General features: G+C 41.2%; 1 protein-coding gene across 1 annotated transcript; it reads right to left on the bottom strand.

Annotated features, from left to right (window-relative positions):
* Positions 1 to 3,623: 3,623 nt before the first annotated feature.
* IL6 (interleukin 6) lies at positions 3,624 to 7,834 on the bottom strand. The gene is made up of 4 exons (XM_035319821.1): positions 7,425 to 7,834; positions 7,215 to 7,328; positions 6,897 to 7,043; positions 3,624 to 4,594 (listed from the first exon to the last, which is right to left on the bottom strand). Exons 1-4 carry the CDS (start codon positions 7,674 to 7,676, stop codon positions 4,403 to 4,405), a joined length of 705 nt encoding a protein of 234 aa, XP_035175712.1. The 5' UTR covers positions 7,677 to 7,834; the 3' UTR covers positions 3,624 to 4,402.
* Positions 7,835 to 19,862: the final 12,028 nt, after the last annotated feature.

Below are 19,862 nucleotides of genomic sequence, written 5' to 3'. Positions count from 1 at the left end.
CTCTAACCTTAGCATCCGTGCTAACCTCACTGCCACCAGCCATTAATAAAGTCAGTGAAGGTGCTAGAAATGGAGACAGTCTTCTTCAAGGATCTGTTCTTCTTTCAGCAAAAATTCGGTGCATTGGCTTACTTGGCAGGCAGTGATACTGCTGTGTATCCTCACTGACTGCAATTAACTACTTTTTAAGATAGTCACCATTCAAATATTTCAGGATTTTGAAAACCAGACAGTTATGACACTATTGAAATGAATGTAATGCAGCAAATGAAATGATCACGAAGTTCAAACATCCTACTGTGCTTCTGGAATAACTCTTTGTGGATATAGCGGAAGTTCTCTAGTCCTTTTTTTTCTTTGTGCTTTGAGATGTTTTCATAATGGAAATTAGCATCTTGTATACATGAAAACCTGTTTCTTGGGCCTCTACAGAAGATTTGAAGGCAAGCCCTGAAGTGAGGGTTTTGCCTTAGTAAATTACCTTGGATGGCGTTCACGTGTTTACATTAATTAACTAATCCACTGTGAAGTGGATCATGTCTGATATGTTTTTTTTAAAAGTTCTAATTCATCTGGCTTCTATTAAGAAAAAATGTTTAAAAATAGAAAAATGAGACCATAATTGTCAAAATATTAAGTAATCCTGTGTTACAGATTACTTGCCTTAGTATTAGGTCTTTACAAATGTGTTTTTTCTCTCTTATCTAGCATTTTAGTGTCATGACCACAGCACCAAGACAAATGAATAACATTTATCTTCCTCTGATACTATCCGTTAATACCACAGGCTTTTTCTTGCATACTATGGAGTGCACACATTCCTTTTAACGTAACTTTCTCTACCCTCTTCCTGCATTAGGAAAGCTAATTTGGGATAAAGGGAGTTTGTAATCTGTTGAGTATATTCCAAAATTTCTGGGTGATGTTAGTGAGCAGGGCTGCAAGACAAACGTGGAGGAACACTAACTGGCTTCACAGCCTATGGGGAGAACCTAGACCTGTGCATCATAAGCCACAAGGCTTGTCTGCTGGGTCGTTGCCTCGTTCTTACAGTTCACTGTTAGCAGGTCTTTTTTTGTCTTGCTCAGTATCAGTGAATTAGCTGTCAGTTATGAGGTGCTCTCTTTTAAGAGCCACTTTCAATAACTTGCCAGCAGTCCTAGTGAACTGGGAGGTCCCAGCTGGCTGGAGGTTAGTGACTGGGATTCCAGTCTGCAGTAAGGGCAGGAAAGAGGACCTGGAAACTACAGGCCTGCCAGTGCAGCATCATTACCAGGGAAGGTTATGGTGCAGGTCACATAGGACAACTGAGGAGTGACTGAGGGAACTGGGGTTGTTTCATTTGGAGAAGAGGAGGCTGAGGGGAGACCTCATCACTCTCTGCAACATAAAGGAGGTTGCAGCAAGGAGGGTGTCCTTTCCTCAGGTGACAAGTGATAAGACAAGAAAATGGTCACAAGTTACACCAGGAGAGGTTTAGTTTGGATATTTGGAATAATTTCTTCACAGAAAAGGTAGCAGAACATCGTAACAGGCTGCTCAGAAAAGTGGTGGAGTCCCTGGAGACTCCAGGGATGTTTAATAGACATGTGGATGTGACATGGAGGGATATATATTAGTGGTAGGACTTGGTAGGCCAGATTGATGGTTGGACTTGATCTTGAAGGTCTTTTCCAACCTAGATGATTCTATGATTTCATTGTTGCTAAAAGTAGCACAGTCATTTTGTGGGGTCATTTGTAAAAATGTAGACTGATCATTTCTGCTCCGTTTTTATATGTGGTCACGCTGATCTACCAACTAGTAAATGGTCGTGTGTATTTGTTGCTTATTGTAAAATACTTCCTATAGAGCAAACTGGGGAAAAAAAAAAAGGAAGATAAGTTAGAGAGGCTCCTTAACATGCTCAGCAGTGTTTAGTTCTCTGACAAGCTGCTGCATGGAAGTACCCTGAGAACTGCAGGTGGCTGTGGAGGAGCTGCAAATAAAATGGTGGGACCTCAGCAAAAGCACCAGCAGCATCTCCTAGCAAGCAGTCATCTTTGCTCACCTTATACGTCCTGAAATATAGTAACGTTTACATCTTTGCTACAGTGATGGACAACATGGGATGGTCGCCAGCTGAAGGGTGCTGTTAGGAAGTGCAGATGCTCATCAGTCTGTTGCACAAGATTTCAGTACCCTGCAGTTGAGCTACCTCCTGGAATTCCAGGAGGAAATCCATTCTGAGTTTGTTTACTAGAGGTATATGTAGTAACTAAATAATGATCTTGTAATGATTCTTAACCATCACCCAGTACTAGGAGAGAGATGAGACCAGATTTCTTTTCCTTTATTTTTTCTTCCGCCTCTGCTCACACATAGTAATACAGTCCTTGAAGGGTTCAACTTGGGATCCCCGTTGAGGTCTCCTCGAAGACTCTTGGTGGTAAACCCTTCCTACATGACCTCACTCAGAGAACTTCCTTTTTTTCAGGATGCTTACTGAATTCTTACTGAAGAATGCTTACTGTTGGTCTAGTTTCATCTAGACCAACAGATGCAAATTACATTCTTTCCTTCTCAAAGCCACATGCATACAAGACAGCAGCCCAGTGGCTTTAAGACGGATTGTAGCATTTTACTCAGAAAAGGGCAAGGCGATTTAAGTAAACTTTGTGGCTCTACCCTAGCTGTCATGGTAAGCACCAGAATGCTCTCTAACCAAGCATTCACTAAGAAAATCTCTGCAAAGTAGGCTTTGAAAAGGGCAAACCAGATTTTTTTTTTTTTTTTTTTTTGACTTTGTGCCAGGACAGCTAAAGTACTGTCTTCTGTGTTGCGAGGAAACCCCGCTCACCACAGACATCTTGAAAATGACCACTTTGAGGTCTCTTCATTCTTTCCTGAGGTGTTGCACAATTTGAGCCATATGGCTTTACCATATTGGGCAAAGCAATTGTACTTCGCTTTGTGTTGAGTCTCTGAGATGCAGGCTCTGAGCTGACTGCTCACTGTTTTGGCATCCCCAGTGGTGGAATGCGTGCATGGAGGATCAGATCTCTCAAAGGAAGAGGAGAATTTACTGACATCCTTATCCACATTCCAGGGCATGCCTTTCATCTCCTCATCTGCACCATTGTGCTGCTCAAGAGAGAGGGTCATTAATGTTCTTCCATTCACGCTGTAGGGACAAAGCTCAAGGGACTTCATCCTTTATGTGTGCTCTGAGATAAATTCCTATGCGTTTGGGTATATGAGGTGTGTCCACCGCCACAATGGAAGAGATGAAACAGGTAAGGAATATTTCAGTGGTTTCGTACTCAGTCTAAGGATTTTTTTTCCTCTGCAGTGCTCAACGATTTGCATTCATGTTATGTGACCTGTCCATGCTGGTGGAATATAAATGACAAAAGACAAATGGATTAGATCATCAAGAGTCATTGGCATCTCAGCAATAATATGTTGATTTCTCCCACCTGGGGAAAGATCCTAAGATTTTTTTCTACATCTTGGGGGAAGGGGAAAGATGTTTGGTCAAACTTGGAAAATTCCCTTGAATGACAGCACTAAGTCTAATCAGAGGATAATCAGGTTATATCAAACCTGTTAATTCAGTATCTGACCACTTTATTTGTTTCAAATAGATCGCTGACTTGTAAGCATCTACTTACAGATTTATAGTGTTCTCTATTAAATGTAGGGGACTCATTGTCCATTTGTTTCTTGAGCAATAATGCTTTATCGTGTTCAGTACTGAAGTACATACAGTACGTACTGATGCAAACACAGTACATACAGTGAAGTACATACAGTACATCCATTTACTTTATATCCCATTTTAAGAATTTTACATTGATTAGGCTGTATATGTGTGTATATATGCACTGTGTAGGTATCTGATGTAATTATACTGATAAAAATTTAAATTAATGAAAATAGTTATTTTGATAATTACCGGCATTAAAATTTAGATATATTAGAGTCCCTCCATCTTAATTAAAATTCAAACAGGTTATACAGGTTTTTTTTTTCAATCAGCTTTTATTTGTTTACAAAATATAAATAGGTCATAAATGCAATCTCTCAAATATTTTAAAAGCATAAGTTGTACAACAATCTAGCTTCTGAAAAATTATTTTGGTATTAAATACATATTAAATAAGTTGATATTCTGAATAGTACCATTAGAAATGAAATAAAATAGGTCCTTTCTTTAAATTATTTCTAAATATTGAAAATATAAATAGAAATCATTAGAAATGAATAAATATTTTAAATACAATAAATAGGTTCCTAGAAGGAAATGAGGATATATAAAAATGCAGACCATTGTTACTATTTCTGGTTCTTAAAACAGAACAACACTGTCATCTGCCACATGACAGATTTGTGACAAAGGATTGTGCCCGAATTAAAACATTCAGACACTGAAACTCCTGGTGTTTTTCAAATAGCGAACAGCCCTCACAGTTTTCTCCATAAATGAAGTAAAGTCTCGGAGGATGAGGTGTGTGGTGATTTTCTCTATCCAGGTCTTATCCGACTTCAGCTTTGTGAGGAGGGATTTCTGGGTAGCTGAATCTGGGATGACCACTTCATCAGGATTTATCACCTGTAAAAAACAGAATATTGAGGTGCCCTTGTTAAAACGATTTAAACAATCTTGCCAGAAGTGATTGGTTTATACATAAGAATATGTTTCAACCATCTGTGCGTTCACCCATTCTCTACAGCTGCTGGCAGACCTCCCTGCAACTTGTGTGTGTCTACAGCTCCACTTCTGGGGTGGGATTTGAGGTATGTTTGTATCTGCTGCTATGTCTCCAGAAGAATCAAAGGTCCTAGTCTATAGCATTTGTTCTGGTTTGCATATTCCAGTCAAATGTGCTGAACTGAACAGATCAATATATCTTTGCCTGGTGTCCGCTCACCATGTGGTTAGCTGGGAAGATGCTGAACATGATATGTTCTAATCCATACTGGCTGCTGCATCCTGAGTCATAAGTTAATTAGATGACCTTCAAGTGCTCTGGCTTTTGGTAGTAGATTAACGGTTTTCAAAAGATGCCAAACTTGTCTAGCTGCTTAATTCTTACTTTCTAGGCATGGAAGATTAAGCATTACCACTTTTACTGGTGTGTGGGATCCTAAGAACAAGACGAGTAAGAGAAGTTTCATATCTAATTCTAGCAGTCAGTGCTGGGAACTGGATACCCGAATGGTTTTGAAGAGCTTGTTCCACGGTGTAGCTAGATACTTTTTTAAAGTGGGACTTACCCAAATCATGGAGTAGTTTCAGTTCAATTTCTAGAAGTCTAATAATAAAGTATCTTCTTCATCCTGTTTTTAAGATCTGTCCTACCCTTTAACAAGTGACAAAAGCACATGCACCTCCTTCTGGAACTTTTTCTTTTTTCTTTTCTTTTCTTTTCTTTTCTTTCCTTTTCTTTTCTTTCTTTTTTTTTTTTTTTTGTCAAATTAAAGTAATGAACCTTTATTTCTGTCCACACTACTTGGAGGTGGATTCTGATCATATTTAATTATTGGTATATCAGAGACTTTGTTACATGCTTTTTTTTTTTTTTTTTTTTTTTAAGTTTGGATACCCAGACAGGTATCCTGCTAATGGATCGATTTGACCACAAATGACAGATTCCTTCTACCTGCTCTTGCCTTAAACAGCAGAAAGACTTCCCATAAAGGAAAGTTTCCACCCTGGAGATCAAGGCCCCTGATTTTCTCAAAATCTCTATAGTTCTTACAAATGGGGGGGTTGACCATCGAGTTTAATAGTGCCTGTCCTAATTACCTCTACCTGTATAATTTTCAGAAAGGGTTAGTCTGAAAACAAACTTTCTACAAACTGATGTATTGAGTTTGAAGTCAGTAGTCAGCTGCTGTCTTATGACAGGGCTATTATTCTTAGCAAGTACAGTGTGAAAAAAGCAGTTCAGCTTCCTTTCACTTAAAGAATGATGAACATAAATAAATATGTTAAGAAAGGTATTAGGAACAAACAATGGCCTTTTCAATGCTGAAAAGCACCTTGAAGGAAATAATGCCCTGAGACTTCCACAGTTCTTAATTCAGGAATCCTTACTCACCTGGGTGGTTCTTACTCATACAAAGTTTTACTGATGACAAAGAAAGTATTCAGCTTAAGGATTATTAACATGAGTAAGAACTGCAGGAATGAAGTGAAGTTTAAAGTGTGATCTTTCAAAGCACTCCAAAACACACAAAACAGCTGTCAGAAAGGAACAGCCTTTAGTTTACCAAATCAAAAGGTAATCAGATGTCTGTAAAGAATATATAGATTTTTTCCTCATGATGATTGTAAGCAAAACCAAGCTTTTCAATAGGCAGTGCCTTTAGTTTAGTTGGGTCATAAATTTATGTTCTGAATTTACCTGTTTTCTTTCATTTTAAGCTAGTGATATTTGAGTACACCACACAGCTCACGTGAAAAGTTTGTTTTGGAGAGTTTTAAAGATTCATAATATTGCAAAGCTGCATTTACTATGTGGGTTTTAAGATAAGTTACTGTATTTCTTAGAGGTTTGCAACATTTCGAGGTTAGGACTGAACTGCAATCAGGAAAGGATTGCCTGAGAAATCTCAGCCAGGCAGCATTAGCATGTTTGTTCTTAAACAGAAAGCTGCATTTAATTGTTGGTTTGGAAATCAAAAATGAAAATAGCAAGTGGGAAGAAGAGTAGTTTCTTTAACAAAGCAAACAAAACCTGTAAATTAGTCATAAGGGTAAGTATCTGAGCATAAGGAAATGTTGTCACCTGTTCTCGCTGAGAGAAATAAGTACGGGAAACGTTCAGCTTCACAAGCTTCCTATTTCTCTGACTATACATCAGTTCTAGGTCACAACAATTGTCTGAGTAAATTTAAAAACGACTCACCATCTGCCTTATCGTCGTTGCCAGATGCTTTGTGCTATAGCACAGCGACTCAACTTTCTGCTTTTCACTAGTAAAAGTTTCTTGTATGTATTCAAGGTAGGTCTGAAAGGTGAAAAGCCCGCTGGAGAGTTTCTTCAAGCATTTCTCCTGGAAAGAGAAAGGTGAGGTCAGCTAGAACTTGGATGTGGCTTCAGCAGAGCGTTGTCTGTAGGGGCAGGTGGGCAGGAGGGAGCGGGCACAAGTCTTGGGCTCAGCTGCTTTTGGGGCAGGCCCAAAACTGCTGCCGGGGTTCGGGCGAGAAAGAGAGCGGTTCCTTGCCTCGTCGAAGCCAGCCAGGAGACACCCGTCTTCCTCCGTCACCTTGGGGAGGTTGAGGTTGTTCTGGACCAGCATCTCCATGCTGTTCTCGCAGACGGTGAACTTCTCGCACATCTGAGGAGAGACACCCACACCTCGCGTCGCACCTCGGCGGCGGGCAGCAGCCCCCCCCCTAGACGGGACGCCCCCCCCTCACGGCCCCGTACCCACCTCCTCCTGCAGCCGGGCCGCCCGGGCGTGCAGCAGCCAGGCCAGGGCCTCGCAGTCGGGCAGCGCCGCCCGCCTCGCCCCGGCCTCCTCCGGCTCGGCCTCCCCGGAGGAGTCGGAGGCCGCGGCCAGGGGCAGCGGCGCGGCGGCGGCGGGCGGCGGCAGTAGCGGCAGCAGCAGCAGCAGGGCGGCGGCGGAGCGGAGGGAGGGCGGCCCCCGGAGCCTCGCCGCCTGGCAGCCGTCGGGAGAGCTCATGGTGAGGCTCTTCTTCTTCGGCTCCGTCCCGTCTTCGGAGGAGGAGGAGAGGCTGGCGGGTTGAGTGAGCTCCGGGCATCCCTGAACGTGTATTTATCGAGGGGGCTTCGAGATTATTCACGGCCCGGGAAAATCCGGGGTGAGAGAACACGGGGGTGTGCGCTGTGGCGTGCGCCGGGCTTGACACAGCGCTCGCCCCGTCTGAGCGCGGCGGGATTGTGAAACGGGGCCGTGGGGGGCGAGCCGAGAGGAGCCGGGCAGAAAACATGAAGTCATTTTCCCAGCCGGTAACTCCTTGAGGGCCGGGCTCCCGCCGCAGCAGCCGCAGCCGCCGGCTCACCTGGCCCCGCCGGGCCGGGACAGGGGCTGCAGCCGGGGCCGGAGCCCCCCGGAGCCCCCCGGCACCCTCCCGCGGGGTCCCCGCATCCCCCCGCCGGCAGCCCCGAGGCGGCCGGCTGCCAAAAGTCAGCCTGAACGCAGGCACGGACGCCCGTCGGGTGTCCAGCATCAGAGCCACAGCCTTCTCGTGGCTTGTGATTTACATCTGCGCTGCCCATGCTCTTACTGTGTACAAATACGGGACTAAGAGCGCTTGGTTAGGTGCACACGTCCAAGCTGTACGTGGTCACAGGCACAGGACGACGCGCGTCCCATGCACAGCGGGTGGAGGGTCCCATGCACAGCTCCTGCAGCCAGCGCAGGGCAAGGACCTCAGGAAATGCCACGCAGTTACCTGTTATCTGCCACCTTATCCTTCCACCTGCCTGGGAGGGGCGGTGGGAATTTTAACATTTCGCAGGGAGATCCTTCACCCGGGGCACGTGAGTCCGTCCGGCTCCGTCGTGTGGGGCACGGGCTGAGACCGACTGCTCCAGGCAGGCTGTAGGCTAACTGCTGGGATGTCTCAAACTGATTTTGGCAAAACGGGCTTGTCTGTACCTTTATCTCAGGTGGACAGAAGCAGAGAAAAGCCCAATTCTGGTTCTGGAGTGAGGAGGACGTAACATGGGCATAGGAGAAAGGGCGACACAGTGACAGCACTTGGGTGTCCCCATGTGGACTCTCTTTTTTAACAAAGACAGACACTGCCAGAACACACACATATATATATCTTTATTTATTTTCCAGAACAACCTGGATAGACCACCTCAGGAAAGAAGCAGAATTTATTTTATTTTAATTTATTTTATTTTATTTTCAGTGGAAAGGCAGCTGTAGTAATTTTGCCCAGGGGGAGATGACAGCGCTGAAATCCAAGTATAACAGAGCAATCTACAGTAGCAGCAATCAGACCTTGCCTGATGCTCAGCAGAGAGGAGCCATAGCAATAATAGGATAATATTAGAATAACAGAAATAATAATAGAATAAAAGAAAATAAAACATGCAACTAACAGTCTGTGTGACTCAAATCAAGGCTTTATTTGCAAGGCACTAAAGGCCAGAAACAAGCAGATCAGATCAGCTCAGTGCTCCAGACAAGCCTGGTATTTGCCTTCTTGTTCATCAGGGGCAGATACAGCAGGGATGGAGACTCCTTTCCATTTGTGATAGCACATCGATGCACATCCAGGAGAAGTATTTCCTTCCAATTCCAGACAGCTCATGACCTGTTCCCTGCAGACAGATCAACTTTCCTTTTGTTGCCCTTTACCTAGCTGAACTGAAAATACCAACTATTCCTAAAATCATCTGAACTTGATGGAATGCTACATTTGCTTAATGATATATTTTCAACAGGCATTCTGTAAGTTAGTCTTGTTTGTAATTTTTAATTTTGTGATTTTATTTGATGTCCTTTCTTCCTTGTATCATGTCCGTTCCTTAGCAGTGTCCAAAAGACCTTTTTGTGCTGATCACTGTTATATAGGGGTTACTCTTGCCAATGCATCTAGTTATATCTTCAGGATCAAATACAAGCAAATTCCAATTGTTGTTTCTCATCTTAAAGCTTCTAAGCTTTCTGTCTTTATTATCTCTTACTGGTTTTTGTTTTGTTTTGTTTTGTTTAGTCTTTGTATTTGAGTGTCAGTGTGACTTTTCAGAAGTACAGAGTATCCTTACATGCTCCCTGGAAGTTGCTAATTAATGCCTTACAAACTCAATACTTGACAATCCAGCACAAAGCACAGCATTCAAGAGAAGGAGGAATTCAGATTTACACAATGCCATTAAAATGCTTCTGCTACTAGTCGCTGTAGCAGAAAACAGATGGCTGTATCCAGATGTGCAAAACCTTCCTAAGGTGGAGTATCAGAAACTGTCGGCATTCAACCAACTTTTTATTTTGTCTGGGTGGAGGCATTTCTACTGTGAATTTCTGTGGGAGAATAGAGGCCAATTGTGAATGCTGTAAAAAATCCATCCTCTCTGACTCTTCACACATGAAAATTACTCCTGCAGTCCAGGGTGAATTTATAGCCAGGGAGACAATCCAGGATAATGCCATTTGTTGAACTCTCGTTTTCTAGCATTAACATGGCAACTCAGAGACTTGATCTGGAGAATTGCTCTGGGTGCAAACAAGCCCATGTAATTTTTACCTCTGATAACCTGGGATATTTGCAAACAGGAGACTGTTTTCCAGTGAGATAGTTGTCACCATCAGGGGAAATGCTCCTGCCACTGAAGAACTCAACTGCAGAGCTGTCATGGTCAGAGCTTGTCACCCCTCCTCTGTGGCCATGAGACACGTCTGTACAGAGCCCCACCACAGGATGAGGCAAAATGCAGTGCTACTGCCAGCAGCAGGAGACCTTGCTTGCTCAGTAATGTGAGTCAAGTGGATGTGTGGCCTTTCTGCATGGAAAAATTAAATCTTTGAATAAAGTAATAAAGTAAGAAAATGACTAGGGTTGTGGTATGGTCCACTTCACTTTATTTGTGTTTGGTTTGACATTTTTATCTTATTTTTAATAATCTCTAATATCCTACAGTAAAAATGCAAACCTCTAATGTTTATCCAGAGGTCATTTCTTTAGGCTTACTGTTTGCAATAAGAGAAAGAATACAACTAAAACCACAGTGTTCTGCTGTGAAAGTGTTGGTTCGTGTATGGAAGTGTCAATTGCTCGTAGAGCTTTTAAGTGGAATCATAACAATGACAAAACAAATTACTTCTAAATGTTCTAAATGAGTGAGGTGTAAAACTGATGTCCAGTTTCCCTGGAATAGTTTCAGAGGGTACCCTCAAAACTATTAACGAGGGATCTTGAGTTCCTATAGCTCTGGAAGAGATGGGTTTTCTTTTCTCCATCAAGATACGAGCTCTTCACTCATTTTTTGGCCCTTTTCTTGTTAAGTATTTTTGTATTGAGCATTTGCTGAAATTAAAGGGTTGGTAAGTTTTTCCACATCTCTTCTCCACAGTTTCTGTTATACATTAGTGTTATCATCTTCAAGAACCTACATCAAAAATCCCAGGCTTCAGAAAAGAATTTTTTTTTTGCCCTGTGTTTACAAATAAAAAGCCACTACCGGCTTCACCAAGAGGTTGAATAGGAGAAAATGAAACCAAACTGCCCCGTGCTCTACTTGAAACGAACAGGTTGAGCAGGACATTAACATCCTGCGTTCATGTTTCTCATAACTAAACATTGCTTTGAGAATCTACACGTGACACCAAAGAGCACTGGCACATAGGAACAACTTTGGCTTTTGCTGCATCGAAATTTTCTTTGGTTCTCTGTTGGTTGTTTGCCAGCAGGGAACCACAGAGATGTTGGGGATTTTTTTTTTGTGAAAAGCTCTGGGGATTGCTCATTTTTCTTCCCTAAAGGCAGGCTTGCATCATTTTTAAACAAGACAAGGATATGTAGTAATAGACTCAAATTTTCTCCTTGAGCGTATCATATGCAAATACCATGAATTTCCATGCCTTAGGCTAAGTTAGAGTTTTAGAGGAAAAATTCTTAGCTTTAATTTATGTTCAAATTTTCTTCTTTATCTGCTTAGCCTTGAGAAGAGAAATTGTGCCACGGTCTTCTCTAGTCAACCTCCAGGCTGACTGGTATGTGGTCCCAAGTTAAAGAGGCCCTGGAGATAATTGTTCTTGGGGAATATCCAAATATCAGAGGTCACTCTAAATAGACATGTCCCTGCCAAATCATATTGATTGCAGGCAGATACCCATCTGTACACCTTTGTGATTCAAAGTGGTTTTAAGCAGCCATTTTAACTCTGGAATGGGATTAAGGTAGCACTCGTCAGTCAACCTAGACTTGCACCAGTATACTTCGCTGCTGTGGCTGCACTGATAAATGGCATTAGTAAGTGATTCCATAAACCTTTCTCCTGGGAGGAAGGTAGCTCTTGCTTTGCCTCCATCATGGTACTGAACACTTTTTCATATGGCTGCATGAGGCACCAGAACAAAGAACTGGTCAAGTTACAAATTCTCCCATATTTTGTTTTTCACAAGCTCAGTACCTGCACACTAACTGTATTTGGCTTCTTCGTGACCATTGCCCACTACTGTGAATATCCTGTTTTAATAAAGATCTTGTTTTTATTATGACTTTTGTGTTTTATATTATTATTGATGGACTGTGCTTCTATAGAAAGTCTCTGTCCGCTTTTGAAAGTAAATTGACTGTAAATTTTGCTTGTGTTTAAAGAACTTCTTGTTTCCATTTGAGCTCTCTTCTAAGTATGAAAGATGAAAATTCGAAGACGTATGACTAAAGAGAAGAGGAAGGTTTTTCAATCATCAGGGAAGATGATAAAGCTGAGAAGAGAACACAGTGAGCAGTCTATCAGAGGTACTGAATGGTGTAACTATTTGTTATTTTTACTGTTTATCATTTTTAACATACTATGTTAGAAGTAGATTGTATTTTACAAAACATTCAAAAGGTAAGTTCTTCCGCACAACTTGCTCAATGCGAAAGGAAAACAAAGGGGTGTCAATGTTTATCTATAATACAATTACACTTGTGAGTGCGTGCCAAGTCTAGTTCAGTTCCGTAAGCACAGGATCTCTTTCAGTCTTACATAAAAATTTGATATGTTACTTAATGAGACCCTTGTAGATCTAAGTATTTACCTACATTCAAGTCGATTTTTTTTTGTGATCATGGTCTCTTTATCAGACTGTTCTCTCACCCAGTCTGACCTCTAGCCATGCATCTTCATTTTGTTTTTCCTCATGACTGTTTTTCTGGAATGTTGTAAATTAACTAACCCAAGTCCTTTAATGATCCTCTTGTGTTTTTCTCCTGAGTAGCAGCAGGTTCTTTTTCAACTGACAGCTGAAGTTGAATAGCGACTATTTCTATAATTGCATGCAAAATTATTCAAGAGATACTACTTCTCAGGCTTGAGAAAGCTTTACTTCTACATCAGAGCTAGAATATGGAAAGATGTCTGAAGTGGAAGTAGGTGTCATTTTTATATCTCACCTGAGTATAATGAGTCATACAGACTGTCTACCTAGAGGGCTATCTTTTACTTATGCTACAAAGTGGTAGTAATGCTTTACTGGCCCGCTGATATATTATATATATGATATATATAAGATATATATATATATGATATTTATAAGAATTTAGTGCACTCCCTTTGGCAGATAATATTTCAATAGTAAGTTATATGTTACGGAAAGTTTTCTTAGGAGATGAATAACTAGAAAAAGAAGACACACGATGCACCTGCTACAACAGATGCAGTTATACAAAGGTTTTTGGAGCTCAGTGATCCTGTAGTGATATAGGGGAACTACTGAGGAGTTTGCCACTATGGTCATACCTTTGGCCTTACAGTCAAGAAACCTTCGCTCAGAAAATGCCTTAAGTAACTTCCTCCTTTCTGTGAAGGTTTTAGCAAAACCCTTTACTGAATTTGCTAAAGGGAACCTACTTACTATAGTGGGAGCCCTTTGTAATTGCACGTCAAAACACTATAACAGCAAGGATTAATAGGTTGTGCTGGATCTGTAATCTTCACTCTTCCCATACTGCTACTATTGAAGCAAAAGTATCCTGGGGGGCCAAGCTGGCTATAAAGACTTTGATCCATCCAATTGTCAGAGGTTTCAAGTGGTCTAGGTCCAACTAGATGGCCAAGTGGTTTTAGTTTAGATGGCTCAGTCAGGATATGGGAGATGTTGAATCACATCTCTTTCCTATCCAAAGGGATTGGGAGTCCAGATTTGCTACTTTACAGGAAAGTTCCCCCAACTCCTAAAATAAATCCTGGCCAAGATATTTTCCATTCTGTCCTCTTAAAGTGAATTATTTTTCATCAGATAGAAAAGGTCAGGAATCAATGTGCTGCCTTGGTGGGCTGGCCTGTATTTCAGGCAATGTTTGCCACAGTATATAACACAAGAAATGTGCCCCTTGGGCAGAAATAGAAAGTGATTCCCAAGAAACCTTGTGACCTCAGAGTTGTTGAGTAAGCCTGGGTAGGGTTGAGGACCCACAGATCATCTCTGCTTCCTCCATAGGTTGTGTTTTGGGAGGAAGAACTGGTCTGTACACCCAAACCCAGGATAAGTTGAGCGTTGACTGCCTGGGAAAGAGATCTGCTTACCTGAGGGGGAAAAGCTCCTCTCCCTGTTGTTTCTTTTGGGCTGGTGCAAGAGCTCCTCATGGTTTTTTGACCATCTCTCACTTAGCCCTTTGCAGGGGAACACCATGGCTCTGTCTGCCCCAGTCAGGTGCTGCTTGGTGTAAAGTCCCCTGGTATCACTCGCCCTGAATGCAGCGATTCCCCTGCCAGTTTTAAAAATACATGTGAAACCAAAAGGAGAAAAAAAAAAAGCACTAAAAAAAAAAAACAGAAGTAGTCTAGATGAACCACTGGAGTCTGAAAAACCCTATCTCTCCCCTATGCCTGAAATGGTGTATGACAGTGGTAATTTTGGTGTGGAGAGGGAATGCGTTGGGTATCTCCCCAGTTGTCTTTGTACCTTAGCTATGCAGCATCACGTCACTCCTGTGGCTCTCATCTTCATTGTTATTTAGAAGGGCTCAGGTCTTGGGACTTCTATGGTCTACATTTTTCTGATGCTGCTTGCCTGGACTTGTCAGGATGAAGTGCTTAGGCTTTTAAAACATGTCTGAAAATGAAGTGCATTCTCTTTATTCCCCATAAATACAACAAACATTAGCAAACATGAACAGAGAGCAAGGATGTAGTTCAAAATTACAGATGCTTTAAAAAAATGGTAAAATAAACTTTTGTGTTTCATTTCATGGTATATTTATTATGTGTTTGTAACAGTCTAAGCAAAATTTCTGGGGCAATGTTCCATATTTCACAAATACTATAAAATTGCTGCCTATTAAAGTTTTATTTTTGGCTAATTTTATTTTAAAGGAATTTCAAATAGTCATACAGAAGATATTCCTTGGTGAGTGTTGCACTTTTCAGCTATGTGCTACCCATGTTTCCCATTCAACCCAGGTGCCACATACCCGTCCAGTGAAATCTGCTGGTTTCTGCCTGACACTTTGCATGTAGTTCCATAGCTGTTGTGGGTTAATATCAGCATGGGAAAGCCTCTACCCGAAGGAGTGGCACTGCCAGGCCACAGGCTGACTTCTGCCACAAGTCACTTTTTCTCACCACCTCCCGTGTGTGTTGGTATTTACATTTGAGCAGCTGGGGGGAGGGTCTGGTTGGAAACCAACCAGACAAAGGAATGTAATAAAAACAGGTTTCAGTGGGGTCTGTTCTATGATCTGACTCTGCATGACTGCCCAAACATTTGTGTCAGTGTGATGATGCCCGATTCCTAGGACTGCAAAAATAAGTAAATAAAAATAAAAACTGAAAATAAAAAAAAAAACTGTCTTCATGACAAACATGAAGAACATTTTACCTTATCCCAAAATAGCATTCAGTTCTCACTTCTCCAAAGTAGCACATACTCTTGAAACCAGATTTTTAAAAATTGAAGGTTTTAAGAAACTGAAGTGTTCATCACTTTTCATAACAAACAAATCTCATAGCTAAATTCAGTCTGAATTCATGAAGACTTTTGACTCCTTGCGCTTTCAGCTTTCACATTGTATTTTGGACATATTTGTTATTCCCTAAATTGTCTTTTTATCCAGCCCTATCCACTGCTCACAGAAAGCCACTGCACATGTTTTATGCTGTTGTAACGCCACTGGTTTTGAAAGGAGCATCTCTTGCCTGATGCCCATGAAAGAGAAAGGAAAGTCAGGCTCAAGATTTTTGCAGTCTTAGACAATTGTCAGTGTGTGTTTTGCCATCTGAATAGGTAAGCCCACACCTGACATTTTTTTTATACTAAGCAATTTGAATAGGTTGCAAGATCCTTTGGACTACAAATTTCATGAGATCCTAACCTCTAGAAATCATGGCTTTTGAAATGGGCTTTGGTGTGTGGGCAGATGGTCTAGCTACAATCGTCACTGCTCTTTGGTCTACTAAGATCCTCTGCAGAACCAAAAGTCTGCCAAGAGTCAGCAAAGCAAAGTTATTTTCAGGCTTCTTACAATGATAAGAAATGAAGGGGGGGGGAGAGTCCTTTAACTTCCATAGAATTCCTTTTTGTTTCATGCTTCATAATTTTCTTATGATGTAAGTATTGAGCAAATTTTGTGTATTGTTTTAGAGAAGCAGCCACAGGGGGTAAGGAAAATAACTGCTTATCAAAAGTGAAAAATCAATGTCACACAGAAGGAAAATTGCTTTTAAAATTTTCTCAGTGTATGGTAAAATTACTGTAAAAGGGTGGATTTTGTTTACACTGAACTTAACGTCAACATTCCTATTGATTTTATTATGAACCTGGCACTGTTTTGTATGTAAAAGGAAAGACAGATGAATGGAAAATGCGGAAAATGAATTCTACCATGCCTCCTACCTTCTGTACAATTTCTTCACTCTCACCTTAGCCTTAGTCCCTCTCATCATGAATTGAGAAGCTTTTCTTAAATTAGTACCATTAGATCAAATGCTAGCAAGGTAAGAAACATATGTAACTTGTTGAGTTTTGCAAGGAAGAAAACCAGTCAGATAGTATAAGAAAAGGATAAATTACTGGTCCCAAACATTAGATGACATCTGCTTAAAATCCCTTGTTTGCCATTGACAATCCCTTGTTTGCCACTGACACTCATTTCATTGCCAGGGGACAAAGTCACTCTGCCTGTTCTTCCAGTTCTTCTTTTGAATTAGCCCCTTAAGCACTAATAATCTTGACAAGCCCGGAGTAACAAGAAGAGAGTAATCATGAAACATCACAAACCATACAATGGGAACATGCCTCTAAATCCTTCTAAACTGCCATTCTCAAGTAAGGAAGAAAAAGGTCAAATGAAAAGAATCTTTATGTTACACTACAGCAAATTAAGGCTACTGTGCAGCCTTGCAGAAAAAATGAAATACCAGTGAAATTTTTTTCCAGAAGTCATCTGGAATGACTTTAGTAAATCACAGGCAATTTACACAAAATAGTAAATATTACTTTTTATCTCTAAATGCTCTAAAAAAATCAGGGATGATTCCTGGTGTTTATAGATCACAGGACATCTGTGATAGCTGCCCAGCTTTCTCAGTTTGCTCAGAACATGAATTGGAAAGGAGAGTCTAAAATGTTTTTCTACTAAAACTGGGCACATTTGAAGAGATGTCAGATTAGAATCTTACTGTATATCACCTGACATGTAAATGATCATTACAGGGAACCATCAGCTCATGGTGTCCCGTGCCCTGGAGCCTGGTAGCAGTGTTGATGATGTTACACCTCAAACAGAAGTGCCCTGGGGCCAGGGACTGCCATCATCAAGGCCCAGTCATCACGATATACTTCCACAAAGTAGGTAATTAACAAGCCACAATGACTGTCTTTCTGAACCACAGCTTCATCATCTTGAATATTGTCCTCAGTGGCATAGATCTCTTCTTCCTGATGTAGAAAAGAAGACTAATTTTTTCAGCTCTACTATCTATCTATATCATAGACACTATATATATTACACTACAGTATAATATCAGCTGTATCATATGTCAGCTATACTGGAAGTGAAAAAAGCACTCCCTGGGTGGAGAGGGGGAACCGGAGGTGGTTGGCCATCTTGGGGCCTTCCCATCACTCTGGGGTTCAAACTCCATCCAGATAATCCACAGCAAAGCTTCCCAAAACTGGACATGTTGTTTTACAGACCCAGAGCAAGGAGGAATCTGCTCCTGTCTCTGCTGTGGTACTGACAGTAACTATAACCACACTACATTTTCTAGTGGAGAAGCTTGTACAGGGAGGCATCTCTAACAGAAATTTTAGTCTTGGCTCTGAAAGGAGCCATGCAATAGTCTTGGGTACTTCATATAGTCTGGAGTTGTTCTTAAATATTATTCACCAAAGGGTCACCTTTTGAGTGCTATCTTGAGATGTGCTTCTCTTTGCATTTCAGTTTCTCCGGCTTCTTTCACAGTATTGTCTTAGATGTGGAAGATCTTCAAATAGTAGGTGCCTGGCCCATACTTCTGAATAGTCCTGTTGTCACTGGTGGTAATTCTATGCCTACACAGCAGTGAAACATATGAAGATGCCCACAGGACCAGGGTTCTTCTATAACAAAGTTCTTTTTAAGGTATATTGTATGAAACCTGTACTTTCAATGCACATTTCTCAACATACGCTGAACTGGCAGATGTATATACTTCTTTTTTCAGGCAGAATTTTATGCAACATAGCAGGAATATGTTAAATGTTTCCTGGAAATTAATGAAATCCTTCCAAGAGCCTGAGCACCAGGAGAAAAAGACATGTAATACCCTGACATAAAAAATCATTCTTAGGCAAATAAAAGAGTTGGTTTTAGCTAAGTAATGTAGTATTATCCTATTACAAATAACCAATCGCATTCTCATGGTTTGTGTAATTTCTCTCTGCTGATTTCTAACTTTCCGGTCTTTTGCATTTTATTCATTACAGTTAGTTTACAGTGCTGAAAAAAAATCTCTTTTTTTCTTTAACAACTCATACCATGTAGGTACCATTTTTCCTAGTTAATAGTAGTGCTCACACAATTTGACTTTTCAGCTTGGTGGTCTTGTCCTTGGGTTACAACAGAAGGTTAGGATTCCTGTGTTGTTGGCAGTTTTCTCTTGTGTCTTTTTTGTTTGTTTGTTTGTTTTTAAATTATTGTTTAGTAAGGGATTGAGCAGATGAAAGAATTGGGTTTGCTTCAAATTACTGGGGTGAAATTTCAGAATTTCCACTTGATGTGATAGGACATTTATCATATGTTTTAAGTAGAGGTTCAGGGTTTTTGTTCATAATAATGTTTGAACTTACAGGATGAAACTGATTCAATATGGAGTATTAAGGTAAAAATGGCTTAGGAATCTATTTCTATGCATACATTCTCAAAGATTATAAGATAACAGATTTTGTCATACTAGCACCTTTTGTACCAAGGGATTTTTGCCACTGAGTTCAAGAAGACTGGGAAGAGGCCAACAAAGTCCATCTTGTTGATTTTCCCCACATTGCGAAACTGTTTTAGCTACGGGTCCTCTAATAGCAGTGCTGGTAACTGTTTTGCTGGGAATGCTGATTGGAAAAGATAACACAGCTGGCATAAACATAGATCTCTCAACAACGAAATTTGGAAGGGAATAGAAATCTTGCCTATTGGTAGCTAACTCCTCATCCATGATTCCACCTCTGCTCCTCACTGATTTCCCAGCCAGTAATTCCAGAACTGAGCTATGCCCAACAAAACCAGACAAAATGAAAGTGCTGGCATAGGGGGGCGGGTGCCTCTGGGCAGGCTGAGAGCTGGAGTTGGGGTGTGTGAGCATGTGCAACTTCTGCCAGTGCTACTGCGGCATGGGGCACAGCTATAGCCTCCAGCACAGAGAGAGGAGTTAATCTGCTGACAGACCCACAGGCACCTCTTTCTGTGCTAGGGGGTCCCAGCCCCACTGGTAGCATCTGAACAGCACTCTTCTCAGTTTCTCATCCAGCATGCAAATGTTGGATAGGGCTTGGGTAATTCTGGGTGCTCCGATGTGATTTGCGGAGAGGATGTCAATGGAAGTTAGCTGTGAGCATACTACTGGTATTGCTCAGGTAGGCTCATTTTGCACACTTTTAGGATGATTATGCATGCAGGACATTTTGGATCACAGGTTTGTCATATTTTTTCTACTTTGAATTCAAGATACAGTGAGTCTGGCTTTTTTTTTTTTTTTTTTTTTTTTT

This window comes from Oxyura jamaicensis, chromosome 2, assembly GCF_011077185.1.
Source record: "Oxyura jamaicensis isolate SHBP4307 breed ruddy duck chromosome 2, BPBGC_Ojam_1.0, whole genome shotgun sequence".
Lineage (NCBI taxonomy): Eukaryota > Metazoa > Chordata > Aves > Anseriformes > Anatidae > Oxyura > Oxyura jamaicensis.
Note: the sequence above shows the minus strand (reverse complement) of the source record. Positions and strands in the feature narration are given on the sequence as shown.

What these genes read in the sequence shown, in the direction of transcription:
- IL6 (XM_035319821.1), bottom strand. Translation starts at nt 7,676, where the DNA reads ATGAGCTCTCCCGACGGCTGCCAGGCGGCGAGGCTCCGGGGGCCGCCC. An exon ending in CGGCCCGGCTGCAGGAGGAG is followed by an intron (nt 7,329 to 7,424) that starts GTGGGTACGGGG and finishes GTCTCTCCTCAG; the next exon opens with ATGTGCGAGAAGTTCACCGT. An exon ending in CAACGACGATAAGGCAGATG is followed by an intron (nt 4,595 to 6,896) that starts GTGAGTCGTTTT and finishes TGTTTTTTACAG; the next exon opens with GTGATAAATCCTGATGAAGT.